The sequence below is a fragment of the Peromyscus californicus genome, unplaced genomic scaffold, assembly GCF_007827085.1.
Source record: "Peromyscus californicus insignis strain IS unplaced genomic scaffold, ASM782708v3 Scaffold_9__1_contigs__length_137607984, whole genome shotgun sequence".
Classification (NCBI taxonomy): domain Eukaryota; kingdom Metazoa; phylum Chordata; class Mammalia; order Rodentia; family Cricetidae; genus Peromyscus; species Peromyscus californicus.
In genome coordinates this window covers 68,058,595-68,081,915 of record NW_026294617.1, presented here as the reverse complement: position 1 = coordinate 68,081,915, position 23,321 = coordinate 68,058,595, and the positions used below count along the sequence as shown (strand labels likewise).

The following is a 23,321-nucleotide window of genomic DNA, read 5'->3' as shown; positions in this document are numbered from 1 at the left end:
GAAGAGGAGAGAGGAGGGGAGGGGAGAGGAGAGGAGGGGGTGTGTGGGGAGGGGGAACAAAGAGCTGGGGAGGGGGGAAGAAAGCGAGATAGAAAGATAGACCCACCCCTAAGCCCCCCTCCCCAAGCACCCTGTAACCTGACTCCCCTCGCCCCAGCCCCCGGGTGGGGGTGGGGGAAAAGAAGCAAAACCAAGAAAGCAGATCTCCTCTCCTCCTGGGTGACGGGGTGGGGTGGGGGGCTGCGGGCCCTGGCCCCCACCCCTCCGCCTCGGAGTCTCTACCCTCCGCCGAGCAGACGCCCCCTTAGGCTCCCGCACCGAGCCCCAGTCCCGGAGCGTCGCTCAGTGGCCCCCAATAGAGCCCAGCCCCTTCCAGCGCTCAAACTCTTTTGTTTTAAATGAACTGGATGGAGCAGCATGGAACTGACGGGAGGGGGGCGCGCCGGGGGCGCCCGGGGCATGCCGGGAGTTGTAGTTTCCCGCCCTCGGGCGCGGGGACGAATTCGGGCAAGGAGGGGATGCGCCCCTCGGGCTCTGCCTACCGCTCACCGGCAAAGCCTCGGGTGGGCTGGGAGTCGTGGTCCGGGAATTTTCAGGAGCCGGCGGTATGCGGGAAGGGAGCGGGCGTGGAAAGACGTCGTTCCCCGGCCCCGCGGGTCCCGGGCCTTTTTCTTATGGTAATGAGGGCCGGGGCGGAGCGGCCGCGTGGCCGCAGTGTCCTCCCTCCTCCCCGCGCGATCGCGGAGTCCACAGGCTCAGGCCTCCGGGAGAGCGCTCGCGGAGCAGACAAAGCCCGCGGCCGCTGTGGTGGGAGGAGCAGGGCTCCGAGCTGCGTGGGGGCCGGGAAGGGGCGTTGGGGTGGGGTGGGGACCCCTGGTAGCGGATGTGGTCCCCTCATCTCTTAAGTAAATCACCCCCTCCTCCAGCCCCCCAGTTCCGGGATCTCAGAGACCGCGGCTTGGGAGGTGAGTTAGTTCGCGCCCCCCCGTGGCCCGTGCAGTGACCCGGTGAGGAAGAGGAGGCGCGGAGGGAGAGGATGGGGGTGGGGGGGCTGAGCAGGGAGCCCGGAAGGGTCCTAAAGGCTTCGTGTGACTTAGTTTGGGGCCTTGAACTTTGCTAGATTGGGAACCCAGATTTCCTTCATGCCTGAGCCACGAATGCAGTGGAGGAGGTCATTTGTCCCTTGGGATTGTCATTCCGCTGTTTCACTGGCCTCGTACTTTTATTAACCCGTAATTCAGCCCCTTTGGACCTAGAGATCTGTTGAAAGAGATCAGAAATAAGTTTGTAAGACTTGACAGAGAGTTGAGAGGGAGTTAGATTGTATTGCAGTCTTTTCTTCTCCTCTACCCTGTATCCTCAGAACTTCTTTTATCCAGGAGAAGGGATGGGACCACGTCTAGAGGTCTTGAGGTCAGACTCTTAAGAGCAACCTTCCCCAAATTGGACAGCAGTAAGTGGGTATGTCCCGGTGTGTAGGATGTCTTTTTTTTTTTTTTTTTTTTTTTTTTTTTTTTTTTTTTGATCTGGAATGCTTTGGGAAACAGAAATCTGAATTAGTCATGTAGTTAGGTTTTGCGTAAAGATTGAGGTAGCCTCACAGACAGGGCACAGTGAGGCCGGGAGGGCTAAGTTTAGGCCCAGTTCCCTCAACTGGTTCTTGGAAAGAGTGAGTTCGCCCATCAGGAGGAGGGCCGGAGTCTGAGCAGAGTGCCGAGGGGTGGGAGGGGCTGATGGCTTGTGCCCAGCAGGCTGGCTTTTTCCTTTCAGGGATGGAGAATCTTGGGCTGAGGAACCTGGGAAGCCGAGCAGGGGAGGGGGTGCCCCTGCGTGGAGGGTTGAACAGCTTATCAACGCCTTTTGTGGGATTGGATGCTCGTGCCCTCCAGCAGGAGTAGGAGGGAACTGCAGAGTGGCCCTTCTGACTCCTGTTGTCTCTCTGTCCCGGGAGCCTGGACTAGGGGAACATGGGAGTTTCTTTCGGGGGGGGGGGGGGGGGGAGTTCCTGCCGGGGACCAGGTGATAGTGGGGCCGGCAGCTGTTTTGAGCTTTCCTGCCCTCACTGAAACAAGATAACCCCCAGAGTTTGCCCTGTCTCTGCTCCCCTCCCCACTAAACCAATTAAGGCAGGAGGTTAATGACCAAAAAAGCCTTGGGGATTTGGTCAGGGAAGAAAACAAAGTGCAGAACCGTGAGTGGGGACAGGATGGCTGCTAAAGGGGCAAGGGACACGCTGAAGGTGGAGTGGGTAAGGTGGCACCCCACTGGACCCACATTTCCCCACTGGAGCCCCCTATGCATCAGGGATGCATCAGCCCTCAGGGTTTCTTATCGCACACACCCACACACAAAAGGTCATGCTCTGACTCCAGACATCCTCCAAGGCCCGACAGAGCACATGTAAGCTTGTGAGCTTGGAGGGCAAGGTATGTGTGGATGACTCAGGTGTAGCCCCGGGAACAGGTGTCTGCAGAGCTGACAGGTGCAGAGGAGCTGTGGGGGCAAGGAAACTGCTCTTGCTCCTGAAGCTGAGGCCTCCTTTGTACAGGCTAATGCTACCCAGGCTAGGCTGCTGTGCACCGGCCCTGCTTAGCTTCCCTGCCCTAGTGGCCATCCTCACTGAGGGCTATGAGGGCAGAGGCCTGTCTCATGCCACTCCCTCTACTCTGCCCTGTGACAGAAGGGTGTGGAGGGTGTGTATTGGTCCCCTTCCGGACCCTGAGGATGTCTGTCTCTCTATCCTCTCTATCTGTGTCCCACCTCTGTGTATGTGTCTCTATTTCTGTCATCCCCCCCACCCCCATCTTCTAACCTCTAGTCTCCCAATTCCTATTTTCATGATAAGGAACCAAAGGACTTTGTTCTTGTTGAATTGGCTGTGAGCATGGGATCCTTATGTGTATGTGTGTATATGTGTGCATGTATGCGGTGCAGGGCAGGAAAGGTGACCCAGTGGGACGCGGTCCCTGTGGAACACCAATGACAGGAGTGTGGTAGAAAGTGCATATTGTGAGACCTGTTTCCCTGTCTACTGTGAGCAATCTTTTTGTTGTTGTTTTTTGGTTTGGTTTGGTTTAGTTTAGTTTTTGGTTTTTGGTTTTGGGTTTTTTTTTTTTTTTTTTTTTTTTTGGCTTTTCGAGACAGGGTTTCTCTCTGTAGCTTTGCGCCTTTCCTGGGACTCAATCTGTAGCTCAGACTGGCCTTGAACTCACAGAGATCCGCCTGGCTCTGCCTCCCGAGTTCTGGGATTAAAGGCGTGTGCCACCACCGCCCAGCTACTCTGAGTAGTCTTGAGTGCCCGTTCTTGGCTGTCTACATAGTAAGTACCACAGTCGAAGCACACACCTAACACCTGAGGCCCGGAGAAGGAGGGAGACACAGTAGCCTCAGTTTACCCCCTACCCCTCCCTGTTGCCCTACTCCTCACAGGCTGCCTCAGTTCAGCCTCCCTCCCATGCGTTGTGAGGTTTCCCTCTCCTCCTTATTCTCACTCAGTTGCATTTTATTTATATGTTATGGGTATGCACATGCTGCAGCATACACATGAAGGTCAGAGACCGTGTGGGAACAGATTCTGTCTCCCTCTACCTTGTGGGTCCCAGGGATTGAACTCAGGTTGTCAGATTTGGCAGCAAGCCCCTTTATCCACTGAGCCATCTTGATGGCCTTTTTTTTTATTTTGTTTCATTTTTCAAGACAGCGTTTTTCTGTATAGCCTTGGCTGTCCTGGAACTCACTCGGTAGACCAGGCTAGCTTCGAACTCAAAGAGATCCACCTGCCTCCCTGCTGGAATTAAAGGCATGAGCCCGGCTTGATGGCTTTTTTTTTTTTTTTGGAGACAAGGTCTCACTCATGTAACTGAGACCAGCCTTGAACTCCAGTGTCCACCTCCTAAGTACTGGTATTACATATTTGCGCATGTTTTCCTTTCTTCATACCTCTTGTTGGAAACACACCTGGATGTCTAGCCTCTGCCTTTCTTGCTGAAAATGTGCAGTTAATTTTCTCCCTTAGGCTGGAATGCCCTCAGTGTGTTAATTTCTTTAGAACAGTTTTTCAGTATTTATGTTTTTTTGTGTGTATGTATGTGAGAGAGACAGTGTGTGTGTGTGTGTGTGTGTGTGTGTGTGTGTGTGTGTGTGTGTATACCACAGCACATATGTAGGAGACCAAGGACAACTTGAGGAAGTTCCAGGGGTTAAATTCACGTCCTCAGACTTGGTGGTAAGCTTCTTTACCTGTGAGCTTTATGGCCTGCCCACAACTTATTTCAACTAATGGGAATATACTGGGTGAAATTCTGCACACTGTTTGAAAGTGATCTCAGACTTGATCCCTGCTCTCATGGAAACGTAGGAACTGGCCTACATGGCCAAAGAGGTAAGTGTGAGGGCAAAACCATCTCTGGGGCTTGAAGAGCCACCAAGCTTGGCAGGAAGGGTAGGTGACTGGCCCCTTCGTCTCTCGGCCTGAATCTCCAAGCCCTTCGCAGCCCCCATGCTTGGGCCTGAACAGACAACATTTCTGCTCCTCACTGCCAGATCGCCCGCACTCTCTGACTCCCCCAGGGATAGCAACAACAAGGGGCCGGGCTGGAGCCTGGGCCCCCAGGACAGCTGGCTAACAAGGCCCCTCTGGGACTCCAGTCTGGGCCCTGGCATTCAGGAGGCAGCGATACTGGAGCTGTGACAGTTGGCCCTTAGATTCCCCACGCCATGGTGCCAGCTCTGGTTTCGGCCGGGTGAGGGAGGGGATTAGTTGCCCTCCTGGGACAGGGAGGCAGTAAACATGGCTCCCTGTGAGGACTTTTCCTCCCTGGGGCGGAGCGCTAGGGTAGATGTGAGGAGGGGTTTTGGCTAGGGTGACTTGTGTAGCATAGACTGTAATGCGCAGGAGGTCAGAGCAGGCGGGCGGGCGGGCGTGGTGGAAGGCATGTGAAGTCTGACCCTTCTCATTTGCAGAGACTCGGTTCTGTGACTCCCTTCTGCCTCCTGTACCGGTCTGCTTCCTTTTCAGAAAAGGGAAGAGGAAGTCAGAAAGGGGGGTGAGGAAGGACATTCCGTTTCCTGAAGGCTCTCTTCTTAGGTTCTTCAAACTTTGTATTTGATCTTCTATTGTTATTTTATTACATGTATTTAATGTGTGCATGTACTGTATTTATTCTGAATGTGGAGGTCATAGTTGCTCCCCTATTGTGAAGGCCCCAGGGATTGAACTCCAGGCCTTAGTGTACTGGGCCACCTAACCTGACCTTTGATATCATTCCATCTTCATAATTCCATGGAACTGTAATTTCTTTTTATTATTATTATTATTATTATTTCCAAGACAAGGTTTCTCTGTGTAGCTTTGGAGCCTGTCCTGGATCTCGCTTTGTAGACCAGGCTGACCTCAAACTCACAGAGATCCGCCTGGCTCTGCCTCCCGAGTGCTGGGATTAAAGGCATGCGCCCCCACCGCCCGCCTTGGAACTGTAATTTCTATCAGTGCTTGACATCAAGAGATCTGAGGCTCAGAGATGGTAAGTGACCTCCCTAGGTTACACAGCTGGGACTTGGGAATTCCACCGTTCAAAGTTAGAGTTGTCGGACTCCAGCCCTGGACCCCCAGAGGTGGACAGTGGCATTCAGTGCTTGGAGACCTCAGAGGAGTGACATTTAAAGTTGGAGCAGTTTGGGGATACTTCCTGGCTGAGGTGGGTCTGTTGGAACCACTAAAGGAGTGAGGGTCACTGGGAGGGAGGGAGTTGGGGTAGTGTTTCTGGAGGTTGTGTGGGAGATGGCCAGCGGGGCTTGCTGCTGAGACAGAGTTGCTCACTTTCACGGATTCTGGGAAGCATTGAGTACGTGTGGCCACCAGGGGGCGCTGCAGGACAGTCACCTGCCTCCCAGTGGTCAGGTGGGCCAGGCCCCAGGTGCTGCCTGCCTCTGGAACCATTGGTCTGTGCTCTGCCCTGCACAACTCAGATTTGGCCTCAAGCCCCCACCTGCCCCTCCATTTTGGGCAGGACATCCCACACGTGGAAGACAGGAGACCTTGATGGCAGTCTATTCCAGATCCAGAATGGAAACCCTAGGTGGCAGAGACCCTCCAGCAGCTTACTCTGCCTTCCTGTCCAGTGCCTTCCTGAGTCCCTTGGAGAAACTGTTCAGGGGAATTGTGAAGGATACAGGCGTTTGAGTCCAGCTTGGCTGGGTCTGCAGGGAAATAATAACTACCTGATAAAGATTTGAAACATTTCATCCGGTGAGCATTGATTGAACATTTATTGTGCTGCACGTTGTCCTAGGCACTGGGCAGACACTAGAGGACAAGGAGGGTGAAACCTGCCCTGGGGTGAAGCCAGTGTTCTATAGGGTGTTGGGTAGGTGGCAGTGTATGTATATGTAAGTGGTGTCCTTCTGGTAGTGACAGTCACTATGAAGGAAATAAAGCAGGGGATGGAGGCAGAAGGATTTGAAGTGGTTTGTTTTGGGGGGCTTCTATTGTTTGTTTTTGGGACAGAGTCTCACTGTGTAGTCCTAGCTGACCTGGAACTCACTATGTAGACCAGGCTGGCCTCCAGCTCAGTGGTTTGCCTGCCTCTGACTCCTGTGGAGTGCTGAGATTAAAGACGTACGCCACCATACTAGGCTCATTTTGTTTTATTTTGAAAGGTGCTGTACCCCATCTGGCCGTGAACTTTCTGTATTGCTAAAGAGGACATCCAAGTCCTGACTTCCTGTCCCCACCTCCCAAATGCGGAGACTATTGGCGTGTTCCACCGCACCTGCCTGAGGAACCAGGGTCACTGGGGCATTTCTCCGGGTGCCTGTAAAGCAGCAGGTGGCTGCCTTTGTGGGTGCTACTGTTACTGTTGGCTTGTTTCTTTTTGGTACTCTCCTTCCCCTACACTACCATTTCTTCCTCTGGAATCCTTCACACTTCTCTCAACAGCCCTACATGGTGAACAGGCCCTGGCTTAGGAACTAAGAGCCCCAACTTTTTAATTCTGGCTCTGGGCCGGGCGGTGGTGGCGCACGCTTTTAATCCCAGCCCTAGGGAGGCAGAGGCAGGCGGATCTCTGTGAGTTCAAGGCCCGCCTGGTCTCCAAAGTGAGTTCCAGGAAAGGCACAAAGCTACACAGAGAAACCCTGTCTCCAAAAACAAAAAACAAAACAAAAAAAAATCTGGCTCTGTCCCCAAAAAGCCCCCACCCCCAGCCTTCCTAACTTCCAGTAAGTGACATCACCACCCACCTGGTTGCTCAAGCCCGAAAACTGAACCATCTGGGATTTCTGCTTTCCTGCGACTTGCACCCAGTACCTCGACAAGGCCTAAATGAAACCTCAGAGTATTTCCTGCCAGCCTGGAGAGATGGTTCAGTGCTTAAAAGCACTGGTTGTTCTTCCAGAAGACCTGAGTTCAATTCCCAGCACCTACGTGATAGCTCACAACCTTCAGTTTCAGAGGATCTAAAGCCCTGTTCCGCCCCCTTTGGGCACCAGGCACACATGTTGTGTGGACATACATGCAGGCAAAACAACCATACATTTAAAATAGAAAAATTTCCCGGCATGCATGGTGGTGTAATCTGTAATCCCAACACTTGAGAGGTGGAGGCAGGAATCAGGAGTTCAAGAGTAGTTGCATCTACATACCAACCTTGAGGAGGATACATGAGACCCTGTCAAAAATATTTAAAAACAAAAAATGCCCTAAAATGCTACTTGAATGTTCTCTGTTGCCGTCTGTCCATCCAGCTCCCTGGTGTGTAAAGAGTGTCCTCTGTGGCCTGGTTCCTGTCCAGCTGGACCAGCTGTTCCTGTCCTCACTCTCCCTCTGCATAATGCTTGTTCATCTTGCAGGACAGAACTTGACTTGGATGGCACCTCCCATAAACCTCCCCTGTCACTTCTGCGTGCCCATTGGCCACACTGTACAGTACCTGCTTTTGTTTGCTCCTTCAGTACACCGGAAACTCCTGTGATCCCAGCATCTGGTACACAGACACTCGCTGTACAGCAGCTGGACACGTTCATCTCTCCTTGAACATCCCCTGTCACATACCCACTGCCAGATGTTCAACTGCTGCTTCCCACCATACCTCCCATTCCAGCACCTCCACCCCTGGCCCTCGGTCCTCCGGCCAGCAAGGGGTACTGTCTGCATGAGATTTGCCATGGAATGTCCTGGGTCCCTCTGCTCTGCAGCACCTAATCTGGAGCTCCCAAACTACGAATGCCATCCACGGTGCTCATTCTCTTTGGCTGATGACTCAGAAGTGATGGCAGGTAGAGGATGCTAAAACAAAGTATGAGTGGCTTGCTTTTCCTTTCAGACCTCACTGGGGATCACGTGCTCTGGGATGACGTGCACACCTCCCGAGGCTGCGCTGGCTGGCCCCGTGTGCTTACCCTTCCTTTGCGCTCAGCTCATGTGTTAAAAACCAGTTTGCGTGTTCTGCATGCCGCACCAGCATGAAAGCTGTCTTAGGATATCACCCGGGTGTCTCTATAAAGTCTGGCACACAGCAGGTACTGTTGATAAATGTGTTTGTCGAGTCAATGAATGAATAAAAGAAGGAAAAAAGAATCATGTGATTCTGAATAAGTCACTTGTCATCCTTTGGCCACAGGGGTGTGTGTGTTGATGTTTGTGGGTGAATATGTACAACATGGGAGCCAGAGGAGGGTATCCAGTGTCCTATTCTATGCCTCTACCTTATTTCCTGGAGACGGGGTTTCTCTCTGGCCCTGAGCTAGACTGGAGCCAGCAAGCACCAGCGATGCTATCTCTGCTCACACAGTACTGGAGTGACGCATGCATGCTTTTACCATTTGCATGCATGCTTTTACCATGTGCTAGAAATCTGAACTCAGGCCCTCAGGCCTGAGCAGCAAGCGCTCTTTGTTGTTGAGACAGGGTCGTGAGACAAGGAATGCGCGGCCCTGGACCTTAGTTTTCCCTCCTGTGAACTGAGGACTAGAGGAGCGTGGGACATCCTCTGGTGTTCTGGAGTCTGGGATTCTGACAAGTGTTTAGCAACCAGGAAGGGAAGAAGCCCTGATTTGTAGCAATTGCCAGTTCCCAAGATGAAGTCTCTCCCTATGACTGCAGTGTGAGCAATGGGCTGTTGCTAGCACACATCTCCAGCTCAGCACTGAGGGGATGTGTTCCAGCAGAGACAGACGGTGATTTCTAGGTCCTGCACTCTACTCCCTCAGCTGCAGCTTCCCCAGGAGCCTGAGGGTTAGATGCCAGGCTGCTTCCTGCACACAGTTCCAGAAGTTAGAGAGGCTGCTTGGTGTCTCTTCACTTGTGTCTGTAAGCTGCATGTGCTCTTCCAGGCAGGTGACTGCCCAGGGCTCTGGCAGCATTCACTGTTGATTGGTTGGCCCCGAGTCCTGATGTTCAAAGCTAGGCACACAGATACTGACCAACAGCTTGGGATGCTGTGTTCTGTGGCCGACCTGTCTACCCGGCTAAGTGAGGCTGGAGTTCAGGCCTAGTTTCTAACTCCTTTGACTTCTGACCTCTGACCCTGCTGTCAGTCTGTCTCCTCTCAGAATGCCTCATTCCTTCCCTAACTTTGCTTGTTCACCTTCCGCTGTCCACATAGCCCACCATTTCCTTTCTTCTCCCTTCATTTCTTCCTCGCTGTCCAAGCAGGAGCTTGCAGGTGAGGGTACCTGTTCACCACCGATGAACACTCTGCCCTGCGTCTTTGAGCCTGAGTTCCATGTCTATAACGTGGAAAGAAGAGTAGCAGTTGTTGGGGGCGGGGGCGGGATCGATTATTGTGGCCATTGAGAAGCAACATGCAAAATACTGAAGGCACCAAGTACACAGAAAGTGTTTAGTAAGAGGCACGGTGGGCCGGGTGGCCGTAGCCCATGTGTTTAATCCTAGCGCTCCAGAGGCGGAGGCAGGCCGATCTCCGAGTTCGAGACCAGCCTGGTCGACATAGTGAGCGCCAGGACAGCCAGGGCTACACAGAAAAAAGATAAAGGGCTTAATAAATGTTGGTGTTTTTGTTTTGTTGTTGAAACAGGGTCTTACTCTATAACCCAGGCGGGCCTCAAACTCATAGTGATCCTCCTGCTTCAGCTTCCCAAATGCTGGGATTGCAGGTGGGAGCTGCCAGGCCTGTCCATATTGACTACTTAAAATAATTTTTTTCATTCATTTATTTACTTTGTGTGTGTATATGGGTGCCTACCTGCCACGTGTGGTAAGAGGACAACTCGTGCGAGTCCCGGGATCTTTAGGCTTTGAGCCATTACTCAACCGGCCATCTCGATAGCCTCGTGTTGGATAGTGTTCAAACCTCAGTTTAACCCCTCAATAGGCAAGGGGCTTGGTATCTGCCCTCCCACACCCCCCTCGGCTTAGCAAGAGCTCCTCGCTTACTCCACCAGGAGAGGAATGGAGGGATGAACCAACACTTGGGATGACTCCCTGAAAACCGCGAGACCAGCGGAGAAGGTGGAGCGTCTCCCAACCCTGCCAGCAGGTGGCGCCAGCCCCTGTCAGTTTGTTTCCCCGGCCAACTCCCTTGTGTTTGCGCTTCTCATGCTAAGGGTTCTCAGCTTGCTCTGGAATGATGGGGTCTTGAGAGCAGATATGGGATGCCCAGAAAGAGAAAGGATACTGCTGGAGAAAAGTGTCATCCCAGCCGGGCGGTGGTGGCGCACGCCTTTAATCCCAGCACTCCAGAGGCAGAGGTAGGCGGATCTCTGAGTTCGAGGCGAGCCTGGTCTAGACAGGCCAGCTAGAGCTACACTGAGAAACCCTGTCTCAAAAAACCAAAAAAAAAAGTGAAGTGTCACCCGGAGAATAAGGGGCACAGACAGACCTTGAGAGTCCCGAAGAGACGAGCTCTCTTGGGGACACGAAATGAGAGGCACTTAAGTCAATCTGTGAGTCAAAAGCTGAGATCTAGGAAACAGACACTTTGTGGGAGATGATGCGGTGAAATCAATCAGCGAAAGAGGAAAGGGGAGGCCCCGTTTCCATGGCAGCGGTATTGTTTGTGGCAAAGTGGGGACTCCTGGGTCTCTAGAGCCCATGTACAGTGACTCATCACAGGAAAGGAAGACTGTAGAGGTATCTGGTGCTGGGGACCAACTGGGGACCGGATGTCCTGTGGCTCCGGCATTCTTCCCCACGCTGGTACTGGGAAAGGATTGAAGGTTGGAGGAACTGAGGCAGGGCAGAGGCCTGGGACTGTGCATGCCACCCACACCACAGCCCACGGGTCACCGCTTTTTAGAATGACTGTCCTGCATACCTTTGATTGTAGCACTCAGGAGGCAGAGGCAGACAGATAACTGAATTTGGGGCCAGCCTGGCCCACAGAGCAAGTTCAAGGACAGCCAGGGCTACACAGAGAAACCCAGTCTTGGAAAGACCAAATACCAAATAAATAAATTAAATAAATAAAAGTAGAATTACTGTCCCCCTGGACAGGGGAGAAAACTGTCACCCTGGTCCATACTGACATGTGAGAACATGGACGGTAAAGCTGGGCATAGAGCCCAGGACAGTGTGACTCATACCACGTTTAGGAAAGTCCAGAAAGCAGACAAAGGTGAACAGAGCTGGACACAGGGAAGGACTCCATGGCTCTCCACCCCACTTGCCTATTGCCCTGTGTGAACACAACTCCCACTGGAGGACCCCATTTGGCACACCTGCAAAATAAGAGAACTAGACTGGAAACTGTTATTTTAAAAAAAATTAGGCAGAAACAGGAGTATGGCTGCAAGCTTGAGGCCGGCTTGGTCTATATAATGAGTTCTAGACCAGCCAGAGCTACACAGTGAGACCCTGTCTCACAAATCAAAATGGGGGGGTGAGGTGGGCTGTAGAGGTGGCTGAGTGGTCAAGAGCACTGGCTGCTCTTCTAGAGGCCCTCAGTTCAATTCCTAGCACCCACATGGTGGCTCACAGCAATGGTCTGTAACTCCAGTTCCAGGGGATTCAACACGGTGCACTGACCAACCTACATGCCGACAAAGACACATAAAATAAACCTTTAAAAAAAATAAAATTAAAAGCCTGGCTGTTGTGGTGCATGCCTTTAATCCCAGCACTTGGGAAGCAAAGGCAGGCAGATCTCTGAGTTCAAGGCCAACCTGGTCTAAAGAGTAAGTTGTAGGACAGCCAGGGCTACATAGAGAAACCCTGTCTCGAAAAACAAAACAAAAAATAAATAAATAAATAAATAAAAACAAGACAAGGGGCTGTGAAAATAGCCAGGCACGCGCGCGCGCACACACAGTACACATACATACATGCAGGCAAAAGACTCATACAAATAAAATAAATGAAGTTTTTCATTAAAAGAAATGTATTGAACAAGCTATCTCTAAGATCACATTAAAAAGGGGGGCCAGGCTGGAGGGATGGTTTAGTGGTTAAGAGCCCTTCCGAAGTACTCAGGTTCAGTTCCCAGCACCCAGGGGCTCGTGGCTCACCACAACTATCTGTAACTCATGCATGTAGTGCACAAGCAGGACACCAATGCACATTAAAACAGAACAGGAGGCCGGCAAGATGCGTGAATGGAGACCCGAGTCCCAACCCTAGAAGCCACATAAAGGTGGAAGAGAAATTGTCCTCTGGCCTCTACACACGAGCGCCACCTTGAGGGAGGCAGGCAAACTTCACGGCCTGGTGAAGCCTAGAAATCTCGGTAAGCCCACCTTTTTCCATCCCAAGAGAGCAGACCCCAATTCTGGTCCAACCAAAATCCCTTGTCCCACACTCTCTGTCCTGGTGGAACAGGACTGACGGTAAGGGAGAGGGGTCATTAGTCTGTATGCCTACCAACCGCCCCGTTCTCGCTAGCACGGGGAGTTCCCAGTCTCCCCTAGTTGTCATGATAGTTTCATTCTTTTTTTTTTCTTTATTAAGACATTTTTTATTCATTTTACATACCAACCACAGATCCCCCTATCGTCCCTCCTCCCGTCCTCCCCCGATAGTTTCATTCTTGTTCAGCAGCGGGGCCCCAATTGTTTCAGGACAAAATGAGTATCCCCATCCCACCCCAGGTCTCAATGGAGAGAAGGCTAGCCCCTCAGTCCCCCTTCCCTGTCAGGAGAACGGATGCAGGTAGGAAGAACCTTTAAAATATTATAGCTGGGAGACAGTGGCACACTAGTGACTTTTTGTTTTACAAAAAAAAAAAAAAAAAAAAAAAAAAAAGCCAGGTGGTGGCACAAGCCTTTGATCCCAGCACTAGGGAGGCAGAGGCAGGTGGATCTCGGAGTTCAAGGCCAGCCTGGTCTACAAAGTGAGTTCCAGGACAGCCAGGGCTACACAAAGAAACCTTGTCTCTAAAAACAAAAACAAACAAACATTTGTTTGTTGCTGGGAGGGACACATACCACAGTGCTGTGTGGAGATCAGAGCACTGTTTGTGGTGGTCAGTTCCCTCCTTCCACCGTGGGTCCCAGGGATCCAGCCCAGGCCAGAGGGTTCGGTACCAAGTATCTTCGTCTCTGCCTCACTTATTTGTTTGTTTGAGTCAGAGTATCGCTCTATAGACCAGGCTGGCCTCACCCTTCTATGGTCCTCATTCATCAGCCTCCCGAGTGCTGGGATTAATAGGCATGAGGCTGGTTTAAAGTGCTGTTTCAAGCCGGGCAGTGGTGGCGCACGCCTTTAATCCCAGCACTCGGGAGGCAGAGCCAGGCGGATCTCTGTGAGTTCGAGGCCAGCCTGGGCTACCAAGTGAGTTCCAGGAAAGGCTCCAAAGCTACACAGAGAAACCCTGTCTCAAAAAACCAAAAAAAAAAAAAAAAAATGTTGTTTCATTTTATCATTATTGTGTACGTGATGTGGGGGGTGGGTGTGACAGGGTGGGTGCACGCTACAGTGCACGTGTGAATGTCAGAGCTGTGGAATTGGTTTTTTCCTTCCACTTTTTCTACACGGGTTCTGGTTGGGACTCAGATCACCGGTTCTAACCCTGGTCGGTGCCTTTATCCACTGAGCTGTCTCCCAGGCCCTTATTTTAGAGATCACTATGTAGCCCTGGCTAGTTTAGAACTCATTATGTAGACTAGGCCGGCCCCAAGGTTAGGGCAATTCTCCTGCTTCTGCCTCTGAAATGTTTTGATGTTGCTGTTTTTTGTTTGTTTGTTTCATGGCAACTGGGGCCCGTAGAGAGGAAACAGTGTTGAAGGTCACAGAGAATTCATAGAAAAATGAACTAGATTCCTGCCTGCAGAAAGGCCTCAGGAACAGAGGGCGAGGGATCCTGTTAGGTGGTGGGGTAGCATAAGGTCTGTAGTTAAAGAGTTCGGATCACCTCTGAGCTTAGTGAAAATGACCCATTTCCAGGCTCTCAGGGAGGCCCAGTGGGCTGGACGAAAGTACTTGTGAACTGGAAGTGGTCGCTGGTCGTGGAAGGCAAGGCTCACCTTGTCGTACCAGCAGGCTCCTTTCATGGTTTATAAAGATGGAACCACGTGTCTGTGTCTCCAACCGCTGTCCCTCCAGAGTGCCAAAGGTGTAGGGACTTCACCACACTCTACACAGGCAGTCCTGTGGATGGAGGGGAGGTGGGTGGCAGATTCCTGCAGACCCCAGGGGTACCCAGAGGCTGTGGAAGCTGAGCACTAATTAGAACTGGCTTCCATAATTGGGCTTAATGGACTCCTTGTGATGGGCAATTAGGATGCTGTGTCAATTAGCACGGGAAGGTGGAAACTCGGTCCCTGCTGGACAGGGCCCTGTAGGAAGACAGAAGAGTGGCCCCAGCGGAGGCGGTCCCACTGCCCAGCCCCTTCCATGCAGCCATGGAGCTGGAGCCATAGGCCTTCCTCTGCCTGCCCCTCTCTGAACCCCATTTACTCACTGACACGCCCCCTGACTTTACTCTTCAGAGGAGCCTGGGGTCTGGGTCTGGCTCCCGCACTGGTCTCTTGGGTTTGATGGCTATGGGGTGAAGGTAGAGAATGTGAGATTTGAAGCCCAGTCCCATTCACTGGTTGTGTGATACTGGGCCTGTTGTGTAGTGGGTATTTGTTTCATCTCTGACCTTGGGGTACCAGCCCCTAGGGCGTCGTGGCCTCTTGACTAGCTTAGACCTGAAGAGCACGTAGTATGCGGGACCCCTCTGGCTCTGGCGTTCTTGGATGGTGGAGACTGACTCATGTGGCGGGAAAGCAGTGTGGGACGGTTCTCAGCCTTCCAGGACTGTGATGGATTTGCCTTCCCCTGGTTAGTGAGTCGTTCTCCTCAATATAATTCCTTAATAAATAATTCCTGTATCGGTTATCGGTAGACTTTCTGCATTACTACTGTGGCTTGTTTTCTCACCTGAACTATGGAGCTGATGACATCCCTTCTGAGTAGGGGTTCAAGTGAACACACATCATTTACGACAGTGCCTGGCAGTGGGAACATTCTGGAACTTGAATGTTACAATTCCCACTCCACCTCTTCACTTTAGAGTGACAGGTAAAACTGTTGTGTGCCAAAAAGTCCTCCAGCCTCACCCTAATTACTGAACCAAAATATACAAGATCTTGGCCACTGGTGTACGTGTGTGTGTGTGCGCACGCGCGGGTATGGTAAACATGTACTTTACATCTTTACACCAGCAGCTTTGACCTTGAACTTCTAATCTTCCCACACCTCTTGAGTGCTGGAGTTACAGACATGAACCACCACAAAAAGTTTATTTAGAGCCAGGAGCTGAAGTCAGGGCTTCATGCATGCTAGGCAATCACTCTATCAACTGAATTATAACCCTCTTTAAACAGTTTTGGTGATCAGCGAAGACTGAAGATGCTGGGTGGTCCAGAAAGATCCCCAAGCCTGGCACAGCTCCTCTGTCCTGTACTGTGAAGGACCCCTCTGCTACAGCTTGGACAGGAACTCAGAACCAAACATCTGCTTGGCCGGAAGCAGGTCCCGCTCCCCTCACTCAGAGTCCTCTATAAAATGAGAACACTCCTGTGTCATGCTCCCTTCCCAAGGCTGCCCTGAGATTACATTTTACTGGCAATAGGACTTGCTATAAAAGTAGGCAATTATATTGCTCATTCCCTTGATAAACATTATACCCCATCTCCTTTACCCACAGTGACGACTATGGAGTTATCGTGGTGGTGTATGCCTATAGAACACAGTCCTGAATCATCAGACAAGTTAGGTTCTTAGGCCAGCCTCTGGTTTGATTTGGATCTGAGCTTTTTTTCTGGGGATTGGAAGCACCTAGAACAAGCCCCGACACAGAATGGCTCTTGTGCTGTGTTGTGTTGCTATTGTGAGCACTCCCGGCGGGGTGTGGAGAGAGGCTCAGATGGGGTGTAAGGGCAGAGTTCAGGGGAGAGCGGCAGTGAAGGTAGGTGGACAAAATGGGGGTGAAGCTGAAATTTGAAGAGTAGGGTGTAGATGTAACCAACCGTCTTATTAAATAAGAAACACAGAACCAATGCAAAGAAGAAAGCCAAGAGATCAGAGCTAAGAGCTAAAACCTTACCCTTCCTCCTGCGGTGGTCCTACCTCTCCGAACCCGAGCTACTTTCTGTGTTAAAGTCCTTATATAGAATTTCTGTTCTGCCTTCTCATTGGTTGTAAACCCAACCACATGACCGCCTCCTCACGGCCTGTCTGTATAGGCCTCCAGGTTTTCCATGATTGGTATTGAGATTAAAGGCGTGTGTATCCAATGCTGGCTGTATCCCTGAACACACAGAGACTTACCTACCTCTGCCTACCAAGTGCTGGGATTACAAGCGTATGCCACCACTGCCCTGCTTTCCTATGGCTTGCTAATAGCTCTGACCTCCAGGCAACTTTATTTATTAACATACAAATAACATTTTTTTTTCTTTTTTTTTCCGAGATAGGGTTTCTCTGTGTAGCTTTGCGCCTTTCCTGGAATTCGCTTTGGAGACCAGGCTGGCCTCGAACTCACAGAGATCCGCCTGCCTCTGCCTCCCGAGTGCTGGGATTAAAGGCGTGCGCCACCATGCCCGGCGAACATTTTAATACAAATAAAATATCACCATATTTTGGAAAAATATGTGTGGGAAAAAACATGTGTGGGAAAAGGAGAGAGAGGAGGGAACACATTGAGGGCACTGTCTTGTGAGGACGCAGAGCTCAGGTGTGCAGAGTCCCTTCTGTGGACCACAGGTTATACCAGGCTCTGGGAACCCAGGTGGGAGGGCCAGGTCTGCCCAGCCTCAACCCTCAAGGAGGCACTCTACTAGGGGAAGGGGCATGAACAGGTAGCTTTACTGTCCTGTGACAAGGGGACAGGGATGTTGGAAGCTTCATGGAGGCTCTGAACCTAGACGTTGTGATCCTTGGATAATGGGTAGAGGTTGATCTAAGGGCAAAGTATGCACCTAATCCTGAATGTTGGCTTAGGTTGAAACAGGAGAGACTGGGATTGTTGGCATTCACTGGGCAAGTGCTAACTGTATTAGTGCAGGCAGAGCTTGGATCGTAGAGGGCTTTGCAAGCCAGGTCAAGGAATTTGGACTTCATCCCGAACACAGGGAGAATCTACTGATGGCTTGAAGTCTTGTAGAAACATGAATGAGTTTTTCTTTAGCAGACACTCAAGAAAAAAATAAAAAGGAGGGCAGAGGCGAGGGTGGAGGCGAGGAGAAGGGTACATTACCCAGACGAGGCCAATAGGATCAAAACCAGGAAGCTGAGGATGCTGCTGAGAGCGAGAGAGCTTGGAGGGAAGAACCACATGACTTGGGGGTCCTTGGCCCAGAGAGATGGGGGGGTGGGGCCGAGGGAGCAGAGCTGGGTCAGAGTTGCATGGGGCCACACAACGGACTCCATCTGGACCAGGCCTAGTGGCACGTGCCTGTAATACCAGTTCTTGGGAGGCTGAAGTAAGAGAATTGCCACAAGTCTGAGGCTGCCTGGGCTACCCATGAGACCCTGTCTCTAAGAACACTCCATCCGAAGCCAGGACCGGTGGTGTATGTCTGTGATCACAACACTTGGAAGACAGGGGTGGGAAGGGCAGGAGGTGTAGGGTTCAAGGTTGTCTTCATTTACATAGCAAGTCCAAGGCCATCTGGAGTTACAGGAGTCTATGTCTCAAAACAAATATCAGGTGTGATGCACATCTTCGATCCCAGCATTCTGTAGGCAGAGTCAGCCAGAGCTCTGTGCGTTCGAGGTTAGTCTGGTCCCCATAGTCCAGTCTACTCCAAGACAGTCAGGGCTACATAAAGGGAACCTGTCTCAAAACAAAACAAAAACCAAAACATATGTGAGGCTCTGAGCTCTATGTCTAGTACCAATAAAATAAAATTAAAATTTATGTAGGACACTTGAGGAGGGGCCAGTGCTGAGCTTGGGAACCCATGGGGCCTCCTCAAAGAGTTCAAAAGAGAGGAAGGGCAGTGAGTTAGTTCTGGGCAGTGCCAAGCCTCCCATTTCCTTAGCCTCTGGGATCCCCTGTTGGGGCAAGCCTGTTTGGCTTATTGATACTTGTTCCGTGCCCCTGTTTTGGAGCTGTAGTGGTGAGCAAGTCTGGGGCTGCTTTCTGCTCCCTACTGGTTGGGAGTGGGTTCTGAAGGGGCAAGAGTGAGCCTTCTTGGGTAGCAGGGTGCTTTCACATACTGTTGACCCATAAGTAAGGACCCCACACTTCAGCTCAGGCCTGCCTTATCTGGAGACTGAATACTGCAGGCTTCATGCTTGTCCTGCTGCTGGGCCGACCACGCCGTTTGCTGTAGCTGGTTGTGGTACAACTGAAGTCCAACTCAGTCTACTACCCTCCAGTACCTACCTGGGAAGTCACTGCCACAGTTCCACTCCCTGGCAGTCCCAAGGCCTCCCCTGGCGGCCAGTTGCCACACCCTAGCCTGCCGGCCTAGGATACACCCCCACTTCCAGCCCCTCTTCTGGCCCCTCTCTGTCTCCTGTAGGCAAGCCTTTGCCCTCCCTCTTCAGGCCTTGGTTCATATGAAAATGAGCCATGAATTAACTCTTGGGAGAGAAATCACAGAAAGCAGGAAAGGGGGCCCCTGGGGAGGGGATAGTGAGTCACGTCTTTATGTGCAGTTTTCAAATTTTCCAATGGGAGTTTGGAGAACAACAGGCTTTTGGTTGCCAGCTCGGATTTGCCTTTCAGCTGTGCCTCCGTGTTCTCTCTCTCTCTCTCTCTCTCTCTCTCTCTCTCTCTCTCTCTCTCTCTCTCTCTCTCTCTCTTTCTCTCTCTCTCTCAACAGGGTCTCCCTCTAGCTTTGACTGGCTAGGAGCTCAAGGCCTAGAGCAGCATGACCTTGAACTACAATGACCGGCCCGCCTCTGATTCTCCAGGGCTGGGTTTAGAGGCCTGTGCCACCACACCCAGCCCGTGTTCCGTTTCTATAGACTTAATCCCAACTACTGTGTGTACCCACTTCTGAGCTCTGCTTTGTAGCCTGGGATCCTCTCCTTTCCCTCCCTTTGTAGATCTGTGCTGTGGTGAGGGTTCTGGGAAGTCCCTCCTGTGGTCTGGTTTTAGTCTCTCTTCTGCTGATTACCCATTTTATCCCTGCTTCTGAGTAGACACATGGGGATTGAAAGGAGAGTTTGGAGACTTTGCCTCTGGGGTCACTCTCTCCAGACCTCCAAAACCTTAAAGACCACCATTAGCCTCAGGAGTTTTCTTCCCAGTCCCTTCCTACCAACCCTTCCTGCCATATCTGTAGAGGGCCAGGTACTGAGGGTGAGAACACGCAGCCACCCGGGAAAAGCCGTGGTGCTCAACAGCGGCCTCACCCTGAAGTGGGCCCAGACGAGCGTCTGCAGTGGGTCCCTCTGGGTCCTGGGCCCCATAGCCCTCAACATACCCTGTGCCAGTACCTCATCCCACTGCCCGCCCCAAGGGAGAGGAGTCAGGAGTTCCATTTTGCATACAGTTCAGCAGGAGAAATGGGGGTGGTGTGTGTGACCTAAGGCAAGTGAGAAGGTGGCGATCCTCTCAAGAAGGTTCAGGAAGACAGCCCATGCCCCTAGTCCAGCCCGGTTTACAGACCCTGAGCCCCGGGACTGTCCTTAGATGCTTCCTCAGGGGTCCTAGACTAGCTGCCAATTCTCTCCTACCCACCTCCCAGTGTCTGACTAATTCTCCCCAGCTGCATGGCACATCCTGCCCCTGCTGTACCCATGCCAGCGACAGGCCACATCACATGGGCTACATCTGGCTCCATTGGACACACCCTGTCCTTCTCTCCCGTCTTTCTGTCTTTCTCCCCTCTTTCTCCCAGACCTCAGGACCCCCACCCTACGGAAGCCTCTAATGGAGCACCCTTCTCCCTCCTCCTGCCCCGACGGTCCCCCAAACATCTTGACTTCACCCTCAGCATCCCCTCCCTCACCGAATCCTGGCCTCCTGGCAGCTTCCTCCCCAGTGTTGCCGAAGCAGCAGATTGAGAAGGGGTACTCATTACAGTCTCTGCTCCCCAGAGCTGTCTGGGGCTCGGAGAAGGCCTGCAGCACAAAGGTTAAATTTTCCCCTTGCCCAGCTCTCCTGCCTCTTGCCAGCTGATACATGGTACATTAGGGGCATAGTTGAGCCTCCAGTATTGGGGTGAGGGCCAGAGGAAAGCCTGTGGTTTACCTTCCAAGCTAATTTTTTTTTCTTTTTTTTTTTTTATGAGGGATGAGGAGGAGCCTGGAAGAGCCTCCAGCTATTGGCCTCCATCCTCCTTCCTGTCTGCCTAGCAACTGTTGTCATAGAGTAAATATTTGCCCCACCACGATCTGGGGTTGATGTACCGGCGTCAGCCAGCGTAGTTGCCCCTCTCCTCAATTCCATGGCCTCTCTAGCCAGCTCCCCGCTGCAGGGTCTGAGCCTGCCCACCAGCTGTGGTTCTGGCCACCCCTCACAGCCCGCTGCGCCCCCCCTCCCCGCCCTCCTGCCTTCTCTTCCCCTCTGGCTCCCCATATGCTCAGTTCTCTCTGGTCCACCCTCTGCTTCCTCACATCTCCATCCTCTAAGAGACTGAGCAAGGGCTTACTCCAAGTCAGGGTTCTCTGGCCCTGCAGGTCCCTCTGGATGCTTCACCTGAGTGTGGTTCCTTTGACACTGCTGTGCTCACGAGGCCCCAGTCTTCCTCCCTCCAACAGGAAGTATGTCTGCCTCGAGATGTCCCTCAACTCCATGAAGCTCCTGGGAAAGAAGAGAGGCACTGAGCCCCATCTAGCCCCGGAGTTCCCCAAAAGGAAGCCAGTACCATTTTTATCTCCTCTGAGGTAGCTTGAGGGCATCAGAGGCAAAAGGCCACCTCATACCTCCTTGAGTCTGGGGGTCATGGCTGGAAAGGGAGCCTGTTTTCACCTTGAGCTGATCTCTGCTAGGGTCGGAACCTCTTCACCGATTCCCTCTTTATCTGGCACTGTGTTAAAAAGCACTTTAGGCCAAAATGCTCGAGGGTACCCTGTGCGTTTAGAGCTTCCTGGACAAAGATGGCCAGTGGGGTGTCCCTCTGAGGCAGGCCCGTGGGCTGGCTTAGGGACAGTGGACAGGGCCATCGGGGGAGCTTCCCTGATGAAGGTCTAGAAGGGAAGGGTCTGCTGCAAGACTCTGAAGCTCTTTCTGTCTTCTAGGAGTGAATGTTGCTCAAACAGTCGGTCCCCACCCCCCACCCCAACCTGCTGATCTCACAGGGACCTAGTCCCCTCTCCCACTTGGCAACTCCTCTTCCCTATTTCTTCACGGAAGTCCCACTCTCTAATGTTCCTGGGTTCCAGGAAAAAGAGTTGTGGAGGCAGACTTTGAGGAGTTTGGGGACTGGAGACAGTTGCAGAGGTACCCTGGAAGGAGCCCTCCAGTGTTCCCACAAGTTCGTTTGTCAGCATGAACCGCAAACAGCACAGTTGGCAGGGCAGTGGTGGTGCATGCCTCTAATCCCACAACTGCACAGCAACAAACAAAACCAAAAAAGGTGTTTTCTTTTTTTCGAGACAGGGTTTCTCTGTGTAGTTTTGGTGCCTGTCCTGGATCTCACTCTGTAGACCAGGCTGGCCTCGAACTCACAGAGATTTGCCTGGGTCTGTCTCCTGAGTGCTGGTATTAAAGGCTAAAGGCGCCGCCGCCGCCGCCACCCGGTGTCTTTCTTTTCTTATTCTTCCTTCTTTAAACATTTTTTAAAAGATTTATTTATTTTACGTGTGTGACTGGTTTGCCCGACACTTGTGGATGTGGGAAGAGGGCATCAGATTCCCTGAACTAGAGTTATGGATGGTTGGGAGCTATCACCTGGGTGCTGGGAACCAAACCCAGGACACCTCCCAGAGCAGCCCGTGCTCTGAACTGCCGAGCCATCTCTCCAGCCCCTCCCCAACACACACACCTTAAAAACAATAAACACGCCGGGCGGTGGTGGCGCACGCCTTTAATCCCAGCACTCGGGAGGCAGAGCCAGGCGGATCTCTGTGAGTTCGAGGCCAGCCTGGGCTACCAAGTGAGTCCCAGGAAAGGCGCAAAGCTACACAGAGAAACCCTGTCTCGAAAAACAAAACAAAAAAAACAAAAACAAAAACAAAAAAAACAATAAACACAAGCCGGGCGGTGGTGGCGCACGCCTTTAATCCCAGCACTCGGGAGGCAGAGCCAGGCGGATCTCTGTGAGTTCGAGGCCAGCCTGGACTACCAAGTGAGTTCCAGGAGAGGCGCAAAGCTACACAGAGAAACCCTGTCTCGAAAACCAAAAAAAAAAAAAAAAAAAAAAAACAAAAAACAATAAACACAAAACAGGGTCTCACTCCTGTAATCCAAGCTGACTTCATGTGGACATGTGGCTGAGCACCTCCTTCAACTTCTGATGTTCCTTCCTCAGCCTCCCACCTGCTGGGATGAGCCAGCCTGCCAGGCTTTGGTTGGCTGGCTTGCTTGCTTGCTTGCTTGCTTGCTTTGCACTCCCTTCCCCTCCCCTCCCCCTCCCCCCCTCTTCACTATGTAGCTTAGGCTGGCCTAGATTCACCTGCCTCTGCCTGCGAGTTCTGGGATTCGAGGACGTGCCCCACCCTGCCCAGCCAGGTTGTGTTTATTTTTTGGTTTTCTCCGTGTAGCTCTGGCTGCCCTGAAACTCACTGCGTACACCAGGGCGGCCTCGAACTCAAGAGTCCACCTGTCTCTGCCTCCTGACTGCTGGGATTAAGGGCGCCAACCACGCCCGCCAGGTTGTATTTCTTGAAGAGGGCGTCTCCTACAAAACTGTGTGCTTTAGGTAAACTGACCGGCCATCTCAAGATTAGCACTAAACGTTCCTTTTCCTAGGAAGCCCCTCAGTCCTGGGAAGAACAGGGCGATTGTTCACCCTCGTTCCGAGCCTCACAAACGTTTTGGTCA

At 52.0% G+C, this 23,321-nt stretch overlaps 1 protein-coding gene across 11 annotated transcripts; it reads left to right on the top strand.

Moving 5' to 3' along the window:
- Positions 1 to 398: 398 nt before the first annotated feature.
- On the top strand, positions 399 to 8,578 carry LOC128105589 (uncharacterized). Of its 11 annotated transcripts, XM_052730834.1 has the most exons (5): positions 572 to 677; positions 927 to 965; positions 1,364 to 1,461; positions 7,951 to 8,139; positions 8,322 to 8,578. In XM_052730834.1, the coding sequence occupies exons 1-5, from the start codon at positions 608 to 610 to the stop codon at positions 8,424 to 8,426; spliced, it is 501 nt and encodes a 166-aa protein (XP_052586794.1). In that variant the 5' UTR covers positions 572 to 607; the 3' UTR covers positions 8,427 to 8,578. The 11 variants fall into 11 exon arrangements, 4 of the variants coding, with proteins under 4 accessions (XP_052586793.1, XP_052586792.1, XP_052586794.1 ...); XM_052730833.1 differs by lacking the exon at positions 1,364 to 1,461 and having other exon boundaries at positions 399 to 605; XM_052730832.1 differs by lacking the exon at positions 1,364 to 1,461 and having other exon boundaries at positions 399 to 677.
- The last annotated feature ends 14,743 nt before the right edge of the window (positions 8,579 to 23,321 follow it).